The sequence below is a fragment of the Martes martes genome, assembly GCF_963455335.1.
Source record: "Martes martes genome assembly, chromosome: 18".
Lineage (NCBI taxonomy): Eukaryota > Metazoa > Chordata > Mammalia > Carnivora > Mustelidae > Martes > Martes martes.
The window spans coordinates 29,154,440-29,172,311 of NC_137906.1; the positions used below are offsets into that span (position 1 = coordinate 29,154,440).

General features: G+C 48.3%; 2 protein-coding genes across 3 annotated transcripts in view; one reads left to right on the forward strand and one right to left on the reverse strand.

The window, feature by feature from the left end:
- Positions 1-5,589, forward strand: part of MYH11 (myosin heavy chain 11) — a 107,173-nt gene extending 101,584 nt beyond the window's left edge. Inside the window, exon 41 of the mRNA XM_080830354.1 lies at positions 4,873-5,589. Coding sequence (XP_080686480.1) covers positions 4,873-5,005 — 133 coding nt within the window. The 3' untranslated portion in view covers positions 5,006-5,589. The remainder of the gene's footprint in view (positions 1-4,872) is intronic.
- A 501-nt stretch (positions 5,590-6,090) lies between these two features.
- NDE1 (nudE neurodevelopment protein 1) overlaps positions 6,091-17,872 on the reverse strand; it is a 33,109-nt gene continuing 21,327 nt past the window's right edge. Inside the window, exons 5-9 of one of the 2 annotated variants that reach the window (XM_080830355.1) lie at positions 12,984-13,120; positions 11,060-11,239; positions 9,932-10,023; positions 8,332-8,483; positions 6,091-7,511 (exon numbers count right to left, since the gene is read on the reverse strand). In XM_080830355.1, the coding sequence (XP_080686481.1) occupies positions 7,418-7,511; positions 8,332-8,483; positions 9,932-10,023; positions 11,060-11,239; positions 12,984-13,120 (655 nt within the window). In that variant the 3' untranslated portion in view covers positions 6,091-7,417. Of the gene's footprint in view, positions 7,644-8,331; positions 8,484-9,931; positions 10,024-11,059; positions 11,240-12,983; positions 13,121-17,872 lie in introns of both variants that reach the window. The other variant, XM_080830356.1, reaches the window with a different exon arrangement.

The following is a 17,872-nucleotide window of genomic DNA, read 5'->3' on the forward strand; positions in this document are numbered from 1 at the left end:
TGGGCTTGTGTTCATGCTGTGCCTTTATAGTCTGTTCTCAACACAGTAGCCAGAGGGATACTGTTGAAACCGAGGCAAGTCACAACCCTCCTTTGCTTGGAACTATCCAATGGCTTCCCCTAGTGCAGACTGAAAGCAACATCTTTATGATGGTTGGTTCCTGGAGGCCCTAATGATCTCCATCCACTGCCTCCTAAATGAGACCTCTAACTCTATACAGGCTGCCTCAGGGCCTTTGCACTGGTGGTTCCCTCTGCCTGGAATGCTTTTCCCCCAGCTCTCCGTGTGGCAGGATCTCTCTTTCCCTTCCTTCACGCACACTCATCCACGATACCTGGTCTACAACGTCCAACTTCACTCCCTGCAGTCCTTGCCCACCTGTCCCCATGTAACCTGTTTATTTTCTTAGGTTACTTTTAGCCTTCACTCTGGCCCCACGGGCACAGAGGTTTTGTCTGTTCATTCATTCCCAGTGTCTGGGATACTGCTGGGCACAAACCTTCAATCACTGAGTCACAGATGTTTCCCCAACCTCACTGTCCTATCACTTTGGCTCTTCTGCCATAACCTCTTACTACCTGTACCATGGTTGACTTCCCATTGTCTTTAAAATTAACTGTTCTGATCACACACATCCATTTGCAAATAAAATCTACCACCCTGTATTGTTAAGCCAGCATCACCGGCATTAACAGGTCACAACAAAATAAAATGCAGCAAAAACAAAACAATAATGAATTCTAGCCCCTGTGGCTACAAACTCTTGACTATGACCAGAAGGCCTACTTTTCAGTGAACAAGAGAGTGACAGAAGATATTAGCACCAAAAAGACTATCTCTGACATAATCAGATGTATTTAAAATGAGCTGGAAAGGGAATACCTTTGTCACTGTGCAACTGAGTCATCCAAGGTCATGGTCAGGCACCAACAAAAACCACCTGCCGTGTCAACTCCAGACCCTGAGAACCCCTGCATGGATGAGGGAAAGCCCAAACCCCTTTCAGAATGGGGAAAAGAAGGGCTGGCCAGGGAGGGTAGAGGGCTTCAGGAAGGAGACCCCAGATCCTCCCCCAGGTGAGGGGCTGTGGGTCCCACTGCTGGGAGGGAAGCCAGACGTAAGCCCTCAGGTCCAATAGGGCCTTGCGAAAAACCCCCAGGGTGATGGCCCGCAAGAAGCTGTTCTCACCACGTGGACACCTGGAATTTGCACTGCTGGTGACTGGACCCTGACCCTCCCCGGCGTCCCGCCGAGTGGTGGGGCAGCAGTCAGCCTCTCTGGCTGTCACCCTAAGCTGTTGCTGCTCCCTTTTCTCAGGACCAATGACCTTTTTGGCACATGCTGAACATCCCCTGTGGGTTCTGCCCCAGACAAATGACCCTTCTTAGGGCGCACAGCTCTCCGTTTCTTACAGTCCTAGTATGAGCAAATGCTAAGGCGGGGTGAAGACAGGGCCTGCCTTTTCTGCCTCCTGAGTCTCGTACTCGTGCAAAACCTGAAGTAAAGCACTAGAGCTCTGAATGAGGGGGTACGCCCTGGCCAGCTTTCCGAGGACAAGCGCAAAGCAAGTTTTATGGTTCTACCAACCAGATAAATCTTAGCTCCTGGTAGACCCTGCCCACCGTACCCAGCCTTTGCCATGACGCCAGTCCTCCCGACACGAGCCTCTCAAACGCTACAAAGGCTTAGGTGTGCCAGCCGCTCTAAGAGCTCTTGGTGGCACGGGCCTCACTGCCAGGTTGCCTTCTAAGTGCCTAATTTAAGGGCTGACGTGAACATCTTTAATGATTCAACCTGCACTCACACAGCCTCCCTCTCGTTTGTGGATGGTAACCACCTGGGCCTCTCTCTCTCTCTCTCTGTTTCAGAGGCCCCCTCCCCCAGGAAACTCTGCAATGACTCACCAGGTATCATGCCTTCTGCTTCGCAGCTCATGTGTGTGGCACTTGGGTTCCACTTTTCTCTTGCCACCCCACCCACCCTGTCCCCGGTAGCCCCCTTTTCTGGCCTCCGCCCCCAAATTTCCATGAGATTGCTGTAAAACCTGCAGGCGTGGAGATCTTAGTTCAAAACCCTTTTATCTCAGCCGAGATCAAACTAAGACGACTTCATCTCTTGACCTGTGTTCCTTCCCTACCTCTGCTTTGGCATCTGCCATGGCTCCCAGCGCGTGTCCCTGTCACCGCGTGTTGACTGCTGTTCAGAGGCTGCGTGTGTGTCACCTGGATTGTTCTTACCTGCCTGAGAGGGTGTCTCTCCCACACTGCTAGGACACTTGGCTGCGCTGTCCTCCCTGGTCTGGTCACGACCCCACACCGACCTGGTAGGACAGCTCCACAGTCCGCGTCCATTCCTGGAGCACGGCTTCGGGTTGGCTGCTTTGGTTCGCCAACTCAAATTCACAGGGCACAGGGTCACGGTAACCCCAGCCCGACAACGGGATTCCCCCGCAACCCCCCGCAGCTGGGCTTTCACAAACACATCTGCAAAAGAAATGAGCTCTCACTGCTCATCATACAGTTGCTGTGGCTGCGTGGGGCTAAGCAAGGCCTGGCCGGCTGCTAGCTTCATTTCCAGCACACCAGGGCACACGCTGGCTCCCTCAGCCCAGCGTGGTCCTGCCACAGCCTTTTCCATAGAGGTCTTGCGGGCACATACTCAGAGCAGGGAGTGGACACCCGAGACTTGAGGAAGAACAGAGGGCCCTTCCCGAGACAGAGTTAAGAGGCCTCGAAATGCCTGGGGGTCTCACAGCTCTATCAATGTGAAGTTAGGAAACTGGGGCTCTGTTTCCCTCCCAGTTTCCCCGAGAGGCCGAGCCAGCCCTGGCTGGTGTCCCCCTTTTGCTCTTTTGGAGAATCTCAGCTTTGCTGCCACTACCCAGGTACTTAAAGGCTGATGGAGGGATCGGCAGGACCTTTAGGAAGCGCTTTTGAGCAGTGCTCCTGCCAGCTAAGACTGGGACATCGCACCCACTAGTTGATGGGAACCTGAGTTCTTGCAGAACAAATGCTCGGTCTTGGGTCGATTCCTGCCATACCACTAGGGCCTCACACGAGTTCTCTGAGGCCACGAATAGAAGCCGAATGCTCCAGGATCAGACCCTTTAAGAAAATCTTTAGAGGGGGTCCCTTACTTCATGGGGGACAGATGCAGCCAGTGCCAGCCTTTGCCTTGGATTTGAAACCAGTTCCTTCAAAGAAGGGCACCTGAACTGGGAGACAGGCTCACAGGACTGGCGACTAAGCAGCGGGGGGTTTATGGGGACCCTGGGCATGATTTACCTCTTAGATCAAGGGAACCCACTTCTCACTTCAGCTCTTCACACTTGCCAATACAGACTGTCCCGAGAGGTAAAGAGTGCTTGGAGCCTGGAATGGGAGGAGAGACAGTTTCCCAGCCCCAGGCTGTCCCATCAAGCCTGGGGGTGCCGGAGGAGACCCGTGTGAGCAGTGGCTGCTACTTTTCCTGTCCTGTCCTCGGGGGCCCTTCTCTGGGACCCAGGTTCTTGGAAAGCACAGTGTTCAAGAAGACTTTTTAAGGTTACTTCTAGAGAGTGTGATGAAAAGTCAGTTCTAAGAGCACTGGGTACCTCCAAGCTTCCCTCTGATGTGAGGCTGGCCAGAGCCTTCAGCTGGCAGTGGCTACAACTTGAAGTATTCGTTCCTGATCACTGCGCCCCCCAAAGTACCATTCTCTGAACCGGGGCGGGCTTTCCCAGCCCATGTCTCTCCCACCCTCAGGCCCTAAAAGGCTCTGGTTGGGACGCCCCTTCTCAGCAATCAGAATACTCTGGGCTTTGCTTTGCCTCCAATCTTACCTGAGTGGCCCCTTTTGACTAAAGCACGGATAGCCGGAGGGGGCTCTTTCCCTCGTGGCTTTTCTGCTCAGCCTTTGCGTGGTGAAGTGGGTCGTTTTCATTACAGAAAGTCTGCACTCCTCTCAGGCATCCTAAAATGAGTTAAGATAGGTCCTCCGATTCGGGTCAGACAGGGCCAGACAGCCAGAGCCCAACAAGATATTTGCTGTGGTCGCAGAAGAGAGGACCAACAGGTCTTCCAAGAGGAGGAGGAGGTTGGATGCGGGTGGCTCGGACTTCTCCTTCTGCCTGCCTGCCCTCCTAAGCGAAGCCTTACGTCAGGTGACCCGGGCAGGCCCTGGCAGTAACTCAGGGCATCTGGCACTCCAGAGATGGGAGCCGTTAAGGACAGAGAGAAAAGGGGGGCCCTACCAGCTAGAGCTAAAACATACCTCGGATTAACAGGTCTATCTTACTTTTCTAACATATTCCATGAGCACCTATCTATAGGCCAGGCCTGGTACCTGCATGGTGAGCGAAAATCAGATAAGACCTCTGCCCTGTGACAACTCACGCCAAGAATTCTGCTCCACACGCAAGCAGGGGGCCCTGTGCTGCCCGAACCGAGAGCACCCTTCTGGCGTCCACAGTGACCTTCCCCCCTCAAGGGGAGGGGTCCCACATCCTGCCAACTGAAAACCTAAAACCCTCCCCATTTTTACGCATTTTTTACGCATAAGCCCACGGGAACGTGTCAGCCCCCAATTGGTGTTTCCTTCTTTTCTAAATTAAAGACCCCAGCAGACCAGAATCCGTTGGGTCATCGGATGACCAAGCCAGATTTTTTTTTTTTTTTTAAAGCAGATCATCTTGCTTTGAAAAATCTCCTTTTCCCCAGGCCAGCTGACCAAATGCTAACTGTACCTTGAGGCTGGTCAGGGCTTGACTTCAACCGGAGTCTCCGCCTCTCATTTGAGTTTGTCTGCCTTTGTTTTTGGCCCCTGGAAAAAGCTCTTCCCATCTCGGGGGAGATTTCCATACTCAAGAAACACGTATTCTCTCGAATCCCACAGGCGAGGCAACGAGACCTCTTTCGTGCCCGCTAGAAGGTCTGGAGGACGTCGGGTCATTGAAAACGCGGACGGCTCAGACGAGGAAGCAGACGCTCGTGACGCGGACTTCAACGGAACCAAAGCCAGCGAATGAACGACTCGCTACAGACGGGACAAAACCGAACCCAGTGGACTCTGCTTAGCACCGTCAAAATCCATCCTCAGATTCCGAACACCACAGACACCCCTCACGATGACTATAAACACCACCGTCCTGAGTCCGGGGCATCATGGAACTCTTGAGTGACGTACCAAATGACAAAAACCCAACAGGCGACACAGACACACCCCCGCTGCCCCCGTCGGTGAATTGTGCAGCAACTGTGAGTTTTTAGGAAAGATCGAACCACAGTGCCTGGTCACTGGCAACTTAGCTTACGTGACATGGGGAGGAAGTCACCAGAGCGGGTGCCGCCGCCGCCTCCCGCTCCCAAATCGCTCCCCCTGTCCCCTGCCCGCGTGTCGCGTGGGCCCCTGTTTGAGTTCTTTCCCCTCCCAGTGACCACACCTCAGATGCACACAGTTCACGGAGACCAAGTGCCTTCGGCAGTCACAGGAATTAAAAAGGAGACACTGCTCTGGTGGGAACGAGCAGGAATGTTAAACACTGTTTTATACGCACCCCGATTGTACTTAAGGACACCCTCACGAATAAAAGGTTATAAATCACCGGAATGCAGTCAGCTCTTCTGTTGTTTTTGAGAGTGAAAGAATGGTGGCGGGGGGACATTCTTACAGAATCCTTACGGTGACCCTGTGAAGTCAGCTTACTCTTCATTCATCAACGGGAAACCTGAGGCCTAGGGAGATGAAATAAACTGAGATCCCAAAACTGCCAAAAAAAAAAAAAATCCACAAAAACCCCCAAAACCCGGCTACCAGACATGTCCTGTGAGTCTGTGGGAGGGGACTTCTCCAACCAGAAGGGGGGCAGCTCCAGGCCCAGGAAGTATGAACGTCAGAAACGTGACCAGGAAGAACGTCCTGACCAGGACGTTCAAACCCATATGTACGTACTGTGAAGAGTACAAGAGATCCTTGAATTTTTAGGTTAAAACACAAGACTCCATCCAACAAATTTCCTGTAAAGGCCAGAGAGTCAGTATTTCAGGCTACATACGGTCTCTGTCAAACGTGTATCTATCTATTTTCAATTTTTTTTTTTTTTTTTTTGAAAAAACAACCCTTTGAAAACATAAAAGCCACTCCTGCTGCGGGGGCCATGCAACACCAGGCTGTGGGTCCTTTGCTTCCTCGGCTTGAGGGTTCCAGATAGAGACCCCTTGCAAAAGTTCTATTTAACACAAAACAAGTCCACACACCGACTCCGTGGGGTCCAACAGATCTGAGAAGAAATAATGCCAACCGGAAAACTCAAGCCAGTGACCATATGCAAATATACCCCAAGCAACACACACACACACACACACACACACACATCCCAAATTCACTTCCTTCTAAGGAGCGGACTCGAAGCGAATTTTTACAGGGGTTTCCTTTTTCTATTTAGTTACCTGGTTAAAAAAAACAAGTTTCTCAGCACCGTGCAAACCGTGCAAGCAAACAGGAGAACAGGAAAACACAAATGAAGCGGCATTTACTGACCACCACCACCACCTAGGTGAAACTTAGTTTCTCTTGATTTTATTGTTCGTTTAAAAAAAATAAAAGTGTGTCTTTCACCGATACAGGTTAGAATGTTCCTAGGGTAAGGAGCCGGCCCGCAGAGCCCGACTGTCTGTCGAATTTCAGTAGCACTTGCAAAGTTCTATCTTCAACTCAAGGATGTTTTTGCTATTCTTTTGGAAAAATAATTTAGGGACAAAAGGTCATTATGCTGCAGGCATGCTCCCAATTTCGCGTGTTCTTTTTACTTGCCTCCAAAGGCGTGGGACGGCAGCTCACACCAAGCGGGGTTGAGTACACACAACGTCCACGTGGAAATCCCGTGTTTGTTTCTTCTTTGCCAAGGAAGCTTAAGATCTCCTCAGAAACACAAGCACCTCTTCTCAGTGCCTCAGGGAGAGGCAGATTAAAAAGTCCCAGAGGTACACGACAGCATGGTTTCTTTTTAAAAAGGCATGTGCCTATTGTGCTCCTCTCTCCTAGACATGATTTCATTACACAGACACTTCCTGTGCCACAGAGCACTGGGGGATTCTGTCCTGCGGTGGGCTCACACGCCACGTTTAAGGCATCTCCAGACGTTAAAAACTCATCTCAAAACCATTCGGGACTCAGGTCAGCTCACAGTGGTGGGGTAGCCTCCACTTCCACACCTCTGAGCCCTTACCAGACGGTCCCGTTTGTCCCTGTCCACACCAGCAAGGATGGGGATCGTGACACATTTCCCCGGGACGACCACGGGCGATGGTCTCATTGGCTAATGTGGCTGTTTTCTCCTATTTTCCAAACTAACTTAAAAACACAAACACCTAGTTTAAAGAGGGGAAGAAAGGCAGGACTCCCGCACGGACACACCGGGGCTTCAGCTTCTGTGGATTTCCTAAAGCAACATCTTGACTACACCCTGGGTTGACGGCAGCGACGGTGCGGAAATATTTGAAGGCGGCTTCCCAAACTCCAGGCGTTTTCCCAACCTTCAGACAGAGCAAACCAAATTAGGCGGGCATGACAGCAGGGACACACTGGCTAGCATCGGGGCCCACAAAGTTCTAACAGTGACGATCAGGAGTCAGGAACAGTATCTCCCTGGGTGTCATTTTTCTGTCCTGTGAAACGAAGGAAAGGACGCTGGCCATCTGGCTCACACATTCCCAAGGCCACACGGAAAGCCCGATCACAGAAGACCTGCTAGAAACATCCTCATCGACCGGGCTGGCATTTGCGTGTATGCCATGGAAAATGAGTCTTCTGTTTCCCGCCATCTGTCTGCCCCGGGTCTCCCACGGTGACATGGCTTGGGGGCCAGGAAGATGGCGGCATGGCTTAGAGAACGAATGAATCTAGAAGCTGCCCCCAATTTTCCTCAGGTAAGAAAACATGCAAAATTGTCAGAGGGCAGATTTGCATTTTCACCTTAGGTGACTGGCTTCAGAAATCGAGTCTGGGCTGGAACGTAGTGTCTTGTTTCCTGAGTTTCTAAAAAAACTTTTTTTGTTTAAGGAAAAAAAAAAATCCTCCTCTTGGGGAAGCAGAGCCGTGTTTAGAGCCCAAGTCCCAAACCAGGGTTTCACACAGGACATCGTCCCAGCATGACCAGGAGCTGGGGCTACCAGAATCAACTAATGAAAACTAGCCTCTTCCTGGGCATTTGCCCTTAACCAGAAGACACCACCTAACTCTCCCTCAAGGGGGTAGAGGGAAAGCTTCATGGACATAACTCTGCAACTTTTCCAAAATGGCTATGGGTCAGGGGTTGGAGGCTCCCCTCTGGAGTGGACAGCTAAAGGTACTGACCCTTTGTCACCCAGAGGCACACCGGTGCTGCTCGGCTGTCTCTCACCGCCATCTCTGTGCCTGCTCCCCCGTCCCGAGGCTGGGCCACTCGTTCGGTTTGGGGACTGATCATACACGAAGTTCCGGCAGGACGCAAGCTTCGACTCCAGTGCCTGGAGAGAGACACGCACTCATCTTCCAAGTTAGAGACAAGAACTCCCCTCTCACCCAGAGCCTGTACACAGACAATAACCGGAAAAAGGGGTCCTCAATTCGTGTTGGACGCTGGAATTCCAGCGTGGGGCCCAGAAGGAATCCAGCGTACGTCAACTTTTAGAGCCACTGGCCTAAGACATTTCAGAGCTTCCAGGGAAAACAACTACCCAGACTATTATCCAGTTCTGCCTATGGGAAATAGGAAATCCACTTTTGGAATGATTCGCTCTTTTGTTCACCTCCATAAACATGCACAGAGTGGCTTGTGCAGAAGTCATGCGCCTTGCTGGAAAGGGACCCCATGAAAACCCAGAGGGCACTGAGGCCACCCCACACTTCCCTGTATGCTAACTACACAAAACATTAACAGAGAAATGTGTTGGGGTGCCTGGGTGGTGCAGTCGGTTAAGCGTCCGACTCTTGAATTTCAGCTCAGGTTGTGATCTCAGGGTCGTGGGATCAAGTCCTGTGTCAGGCTTCACACTCAGTGCAGAGTCTGATTCAGATTCTCTCCCTCTGCCCCTCCCGCTTATGCTCTAAAATGAATAAATAAATCTTAAAAAAAAAAAGAAAAAGAGAAATTGTGCTTATGGAACAGAAAACCAGGCAACCAAAAGGTAAAAGGAAAAACATGAGACATCAGTTGCAAGCTTCTAGAAGGTTGCAGTTCTTACTACATACATTCTGGCAGGATTCAAATTACGTGACCCTTCCAGGCCATCATTGTTAAAAATAAAAGAAACCACCACAAAGAATACCTATGTTATTTCTTAAGCACAAGAGAATCTTCCCCTGTAATGAATATAAAACCTATGAAATTAAGGTTTTTTGCTCTAGCCTTTTGAGATTTTGTCTTTAACTCCCTAAGACACTTAAAAAAAGGTAATTTTTAAATGTTTCTCAGGTTTTTTTTCAAATTAGGAAAAAAGAAATCATAGGGGCGCCTGGGTGGCTCAGTGGTTTAAAGCCTCTGCCTTCGGCTCAGGTCATGATCTCAGCGTCCTGGGATCAAGCCCCGTGTCAGGCTCTCTGCTTGGCGGGGAGCCTGCTTCTTCCTCTCTCTACCTGCCTCTCTGCCTACTCGTTATCTCTGTCAAATAAATAAATAAAATCTTAAGAAAAAAAAAAAAAAAGGAAAATCAGACACCAACCAAATTTCCGAAATCCCAAAGAAAAACAGCAGGGAAAGATATGCCCAAGCATCAAAGGGAAAACAGTCAAAGCTCTGGGTGTTTGTCAGTAACAATGCTCACAGATGCTCAGATGATGCTCAGGAACTCGAACAGAGGCAGAGTTTTGCCTAAAACACAGGGAATCTCTGCTAAAGGGGAAAGGAACCAGAAAGGTCACCTGTCTCCGATATCCTGAAACACGGGCAAGGAGCCCAGGGAGGTGGCGGTCTTACCCCTACTTTCCGAAGCAGGTCTCCCACAATGTTGAGGGCCGATATCCGTGCTGCAGGAGTGAGGGGGGTCCCACCCGTGGAGTCATCCAGACCTGGGTGTGCAAAAGAAAGCACACGTAACACCAACCCGCAGCCCTAAGTCTGTGCACTAATATCCCTCAAAGCAGAACCATGGGGTGCACTTGGGAAGCTGACTCTGCCCTCTGATCCTGCAGGTGCCCCTAGTGCACTCACTAGTTACCTAACACAGGAAGAGTCTACCTGATGACCAACTTTCTGCAGCCTAACAACCACTATATTAAATGTTCGTGTGTTCTTCTTTTAAAACAAAATCAGAGTAAGTCCTCTTGAAGCTCTAGGAAGTCCACAGAGTTAGGAATAGCATCGGAGCAAACCACATTTGTAAGCGGCTTAACTCTCCGGAGCCCCTCCCTCTCCTCCAAGCAGGACTCAGGGACCAGCGGCGCCAGCATCACTGGGGTGCTGGTTAGGACACAGGATCTCAGGCCCTGCCCAGACCTGCTGAATCTCAGCGCATACTCAAGTGTGGAAAAAATCCTGCTCTAGACTGTGATTCTCGAAGAACCACTGGCCTCTGGATCCCTGGGGCAGGCTAAGGGATTAAAACGGTGTGAGCCCTGCAGCGGGCCTGGGTTTGAATCCCAACTCTGCTATCTACCAGAGGTATGATTTTAGGCGAGCTCCTTTATCAGGGCCTCAGTCTCCTCATCCATCAAATGGGGACAGCACTTGCATCTAGGGCCTGTGGTGAGAATTCACTGAGGTCATATACATGCAAAGCACGCCAAGCAGAGTGGCTAACTAGCACAGGCCGAGCACTTAGTAACAGTCTATTGTTGTCACTTGCTGTTAGGCGGCCTGGGAACAGTCTCGGTTCCTCAGCAGAGGAGCTGGGGAGAAAAAAAGTTTTCACATTTTTACCACGCAGCCCAGATTACACTGGCTCCACTTCTAGGCTCTTCTTATCTCAAGCTGCTCCCCGCTCTGCTGCGAACAACCCAATTTGCTCCCTGCAGTATAGCCTGGGCCTGTGGTCCCTCTCGCCCAGGACGCTACCCCTGGGAATTTGTGAAGCAAAGAAAATGCTCCCGATGGCTCTTCCCTTACCGCGTCTGAACATCCCTGGTGTGTTTAAGCTAGCGCCGGGTCCCCGATGAGCCACGGGTGTGGACGGCACGGAGCCAGTGGCCTGCACGGCTATGTCTGTCCTTTCGGCCTCCACTGAGCTGGGCATGGGGGTCCTGGGCTTCTCCTGCTTCTGCTGCACGGCCAACTCCTGCCGCAAATCTGAGCCAGGACGAGGATTCAGATTAGGTTCTTGCTTCGGGGGATGGGGGAAGGATGGGGAGGGTCAGCAGGAGACACTGGTCAGGGAAAAGAAGTATCAGAACGAAAAACCGTAGGTAGAAACGCTCAAAAAGGTGAAATCCACAGGATCTGGGCTAGCACGCCTGTAGAACTACATGATTTTTTAAGCAAAAACAAAAAGATTTAAAAATTTTTAAAAACTGTGGCAGTGATAGATACACGAATGCTTTTCTTGCTTCAAAACAATTTCACTGCAGTCAGGTATAGAGAATACTAAGAGAAAATATGCTTTCCCCAAATGCCCTTCTTCACTCATAATCACTGTAATATAGGGATAATATTTTCAGTCCTTTTTTTCCTGTATTTTCAGACAAAGAATTTATATGTATCTCTAGTAAGCATATAATAGGAATAATTCTTATTAAGCATAAATAGAAATACAGCTACAGTCCAGGACAGTATGTCTTCATCTAACTATATTTATATCTATACCTTGTTTAACGATTATTTAATGTTCCAGAAAATAAATCTGTATAATTTGTTTAACCGTTTCACTACGGATGGGCATTTATACAACCACCTTTCAAACTTAAAAAGAGTTTTTTCTTAGGGGCACCTGGGTGGCTCAGCTGGTTAAGCCTCTGCCTTTGGCTCAGGTCATGATGCCAGGGTCCTGGGCTCGAGCACCACATCAGGCTCTCTGCTCAGCAGGGAGTCTGCTTCTCCCTCTCCCTCTGTTCCTCCTCCTGCTCATGCTCTTATAAATAAAATCTTTTTTTTTTTAGATTTTTTTTAAAAGATTTTATTTATTTGACCGAGATCACAAGTAGGCAGAGAGGCAGGCAGAGAGAGAGGAAGGGAAGCAGGCTCCCTGCTGAGCAGAGAGCCCAATGCGGGGCTCGATCCCAGGACCCTGAGATCATGACCTGAGCCGAAGGCAGAGACTTAACCCACTGAGCCACCCAGGCGTCCCTATAAATAAAATCTTTAAAAAATAATAAAAATAAAGGGATACATGCACCCCAATGTATATTAAACGTTTTTTTCTTTTTAATCCTCCTTCTACTAGCTATATGTTAGAAACTAAATGTTATGAACAATTAATTGGGATGTTAAAAAAAAAAAGCTCTTCTGCATCCAGATCTACCTCTGGAACCAGGAACTTCCATGGAGCAAATGGTGACAGGAATTCAGAGCTCTAAGCCACAAGAACAATGGGCTAGTGAGCAATTCCATCCGCAAGAACTTTCTCCCCATACGGGTGCCTGGGTGGCTCAGTGGGTTAAGCTTCTGACTTTGGCTCAGGTCATGATCCCAGGGTCCTGGGACCGAGCCCCGCACTGGGCTCTCTGCTCAGCAGGGAGCATTCTTCTCCCCTTCTCTCTGCCTATTTGTGATTTCTCTGACAAATAAATAAATAAAATCTTTAAAGAAAAAACGCTTATACACCTACCAATCAAAAAGCCAGCCAGGGGTGCATTTAAGTATCTACAAGGGGTCTTTAGAGGGTCAGACATCTGACAATTCTGAGCAGGGGGTGGGGACCAAGGCTGAAGCCTGCCCAGTGTGGTTCTGTACCCTGTGACCAGGCTGCCTGTGTGCCGAGCAGGGCACGGATTTCCAGCAAAGGTAACGCTGGGCAATACTGCAGGACAATATGTTCTCTGGTAGGCAGAGGGGGAAACGCTGGTGAACACACAGAACAAAGACAAGGCCTCCTGACCTCTGGCTTCATCCTTCAGCCGCTGAACAGATTCTAGAAGATTCTCCTTCTCGTCTAGTTCGCTCTCCAGGAAGGCATTTCTTTCAATGGCTTGATTCAAACGCTGCTCAAAGTCTTCCAGAGACATGATTGTGGCCCTGGTAAGAGAAAAATAAAGCTGTCTAAGAGAGCAAACAGCAGCAACCATTTGGTGCCTACAGATCTGGCAGAGAAGAAAGGCCAGACACGGCAGGGGGCATGAGTCCCAGCACGGGCACTTCCTAGACATCACGGACCTGAACAAGCACCTTAACCGTCCAGGACCCAGACTCTTTGCCTGCAGAATGGGAATCATCTTAGCTCTTGGGGTACACAAAGCTGTCCTGGGGATTAAATGACAATGTCCATATAGCAGTTAGCAATGAGCCAGTGCCTTTTTAGGATGACAGAGAGCCCCAGTCAAATGCCAAAAGCAGCAAATCTTCCCTTGGAGATTCACAGTGCAAATCGGTATTCAGAATATCCTACTAAAATCCATACACAACTTAATGTACATTTAAACAGGGAGAAGAGCCCATCTTTAATTTTTCAGTTACCTTAAACAAATCAAAATGCCCAGCTGCCCTCCTAAAAACCACTTCCTCTTGTGACCAGTATAGACATTTCACTGGAATGCTATTAAAGGCACTGAGAAGTGCTGTAATAAAGAAATGTGTCTAACTCTGAGGTACAGAGAAGGTGGCTTGCCCACACAGTTGCCTTATGTGCAAAGCACAGGTAAGTCACAATACCTTTGCATGGTGGTGGGGGTGTCAGAGGGCAAGTAATACACGAAGCCCCCAACAGATGTTTCGCACATGAGTCCTCAATAAATGCCAGCAGTATTTTTTTCCTTAAGGATTTTATTTATTTATCTGACAGAGAGAGACAGAGCAAGAGAGGGAACACAAGCAGGAGGAGTGGGAGAAGGAGAAGCAGGCTTCCTGCTGAGCAGGGAGCCCAACATGGGGCTCAAACCCAGGACCCTGGGATCATGACCAAAGGCAGACACTTAATGACTGAGCCATCCAGGCACCCCAATGCCAGCAATTTTTATTACTGACCCTGTGTTTGCCTTCAGAAGAACTTAAACATGCTGTTAATTGTTATCTCAAGGTGGTTGGAAGTGTACGTTTGGAGCAGAGCTCCAGAAAACCTGGCTCTTTAACGTAAGACCAGCTAATAATGGTTCTTGGGCAGCTTAACCTTAACTTTAACTGCTGGTCCCGCAATCGCAAAATAAGGATCAGTTCATGAATTCATCCATGTAACACATCCTGCTGTGTCCAGACTGAATTGTGTTCCTACCCTCCCCCTCAAAGGGTCTTCAGAGAAAAATGAAGTTACCAAAAATGCTTAAATAAAAACAACAAAGGAATGACATTTAGGTGCATAATACTGGAATCAGTTAAAATCAGCCTAAAGGCCTGACATGTCAAACAACAAATGCGTAGCAATTCATGTAACAGCAAAAATGTAGGATTTTACCACAGGGCACAGAAGTCTTGGTGAAATGTAGATGTACGGTGTTTGTGAAGAGAAAGACCCAACAACACAAAGAAACCCATTCTCTGTAAGTTACCTGATAGTTCAACATCCTAGCAAAAGTATTTATAGGTTTTTGTTGGGAACAGTAGCACAGGGGTCTGATGAAGAAGAGCACGTGATAATAAAATAAGAATAGGGGCGCCTGGGTGGCTCAGTGGGTTAAAGCCTCTGCCTTTGGCTCAGGTCATGATCCTAGGGTCCTGGGATCGAGCCCCGCATCGGGCTGTCTGCTCAGTGGGGAGCCTGCCTCCTCCTCCTCTCTCTCTGCCTGCTTCTCTGCCTACTTGGGATCTCTGTCAAATAAATAAATAAAATCTTTTAAAAAAAAATCTTCAAAAAAAAAAAACAACAAAATAAGAATGGCCGGAAGCACTCTGAAAAAGTGAGAACTCTCCCAGATATAAAGAACACATTGTCATAAATCCTCAACAGAGAACAACTGTGTGGTGCGGCATTTAACAGTTACAGGGACAGACTGGGAAGACCCAGAGATCCAGAAATACATCCAAATACAGAGGAGAACTCAATTTATGAAAACAGTGACACTGCAAATCATTGATGAAAAGATGGTTGATTCAGGGGCACCTGGGTGGCTCAGTGGGTTAAGCCTCTGCCTTCGGGTCAAGTCATGATCTCAGGGTCCTGGGATCGAGCCCCGCATCAGGCTCTCTACTCAGCAGGGAGCCTGCTCCCTCTCCCTCCCTCTCTCTGCCTACCTCTCTGCCTACTTGTGATCTGTCAAATAAATAAATAAAATCTTAAAAAAAAAAAAAAAGACAGAAACAAAGAAAGAGAGAGATGGTTGGCTCAATTCCAGGTTTGGAGTCTACTAGATAGCCACCCAGAAAAAGTTAACATGGGCTCCATACATCATACTACACCCCAAGATAAATTGAATCAAAAATTTCAACACCTCGGCATTTGGTCAGAATCTATTACTGGCTTCCGGAATGCCAGAGAACTACAGACCAACTTAACAGAGTTTCTGAACCGATGCGGATCGATCCTCATCATGACTATACAAGACTACACAGTCAGCACTGGTAATACCAGCGGGGCACGGTGCTTAGATGTGCTGTCACTGTGGGAATATTGGCTCTCCAAGAAAGGTAAGCATCCTGTGGCTGTAACCGGGGTGAAAATGGCTTCATGGGCTTCTTTTATTAAGATTCTGTCAACTGATGTATTAAAAGTGTATTTATCAGAAGAGGAAAATGCTGTGTACCCAGTCTGCAAACTGGAAATCTCCTATACCATTACTGAGAACTGGAAAAAAGAGCTAGATTTTCGGTAAAGGTGAATATTAAGAAATACGTTTGGCAGATAACTAAGAACATTCTTTTTGAGCCAATAAATGCTTTAAAAAATCTACGTAACACCCCCATGCATCAGAGTGGCCGGTAGCAACAGAACAGGAAGCAACAAGAACTGGCGGCGACTAGAAACGTTGGAGCTTTTGTTCACTGCCTGTGAGGTGAAATGGTGGGTCATTACGAAAACAGCGTGGAGGTACCTTAAAAACTTAAAGATGGAGTAGCCCATTGGGCACCTGCGCGGCTCAGGTCATGGTCCCAGGGTCCTGGGATCGAGTCCCACATCGGGCTTTCTGCTCAGCGGGGAGCCTGCTTCCCCTGTCTCTCTGCCTGCTTCTCTGCCTACTTGTGATCTCTCTTTGTCAAATAAATAAAAATAAAAAATCTTAAAAAAAAAAAAAAAAAAGACGGTGGGGCCCCTGGGTGGCTCACTCAGCTGGGCAACAGACTCGTGGTTTTTCAGCTTAGGTCGTGATCTCAGAGTTAGGAGATCGAGCCCTGTGTCAGGCTCTGTGCTTAGAGTGGAGCCTGCTCAGGACTCCTTCGTCTCCTTCTGCCCCTCCTGCCTGCTCTCTCTCGCAAATATATAAATAAATCTTTAAAAAAAAAATGGAATGGCAATTTCATTTACCACATATGTTAAATCTACATGTAAATTCCACTTACCAGTATGATCCAGCGATCACACTGCTGGACATATATTCACAAGAAGTGAAAGCAGGATCTCAAAGAGATACTTGTACCCTCGTGTACATAAAAGCATCATTCACAACAAAGAAGCAGAATTGACCCCAATATCCACGAACAGATACAGGGATCAAGAGAACATGGTATATACCCTTGAACAATGCAGGGGCCATGGGCGCTGACCCCTCACGTAGTCAAAAATCTGCGTATAACTCTTGACTCTGAAAAATTAACTACTAACAGCCTATGATCAACCAAAAGCCTTACCGACAACACGAACAGTCGATTAACACATATTAGTTACGTCATATGTATTATATACTGTACTCTACAATAGAGTAAGCTAAAGAAAATGCTATTAAGTAAGTTATAAGAGAAAATACATTTATAGTACTACACTGCATCCATTGAAAAAATTGCGTATGTGAGTGGACCCATTCAGTTCAAACCTGTGTTGGGTCCACTGTACATACATAGGAATATTATGCACCCTTAAAAAAGAAAAGGAATCCTGTTGCATGCTACAACATGTATGAGTTTCAAGGGCACTAGGCTAAGAAAATAATTTGTCCTACAAGAGGACAAATACTGCAGGATCCATTCCTACAGAGTATCCACAGTAGTGAAAAATCACAGAAAGCAGAAAGGGGATTACCAAGGGCGGGAGGGAGGACAGAGAAGGATTTAGTGCTTAGTGGGTACAAGTCGCAATGTTGCAGGATGACAAAGGTGTGGAGAGCTGTTGCGCAATAATGTAAACACACTTAATGCTACTCAACTGTACACTTAACACTGGCTGGGGCGCCTGGCTGGCTCAGTCAGTCGGGCATCTGCCTTCAGCTCGGGTCATGATCTCAGGGTCCTGGGATTGAGCCCTGCATCAGGCTCTCAGCTCAGCAGGGAGTCTGCTTCTCCCTCTCACCCTGCTGCTCCCCCTACTTGTGCTCTCTGCAATCTTTTTAAAAATGGTTATGATGGTGAATATGATGGTGTGTTTTTATCACAAGTTTTTTTGAAATGTCTATATAACCATAACACACAGAGGAGTAAATTTATATAAAATCAATGTTAATCTTTGTACAACTTTTCTGTACCTTAGCATTCATATGTTAAACAAAAAATAACCTTTAAGGAATGTATTTAATTTTTAGTTACTTCCAATGAGGCCCTGAGTCTTTCAAGGTTATCTCCTAACTAAAAGTAAGTCATTTCAGGGGCGCCTGGGTGGCTCAGTGGGTTAAGCCTCTGCCTTTGGCTCTGGTCATGGTCTCACGGTCTCAGGGTTCTGGGATAGAGCCCCGAGTTGGGCTCTCTGCTCAGCAG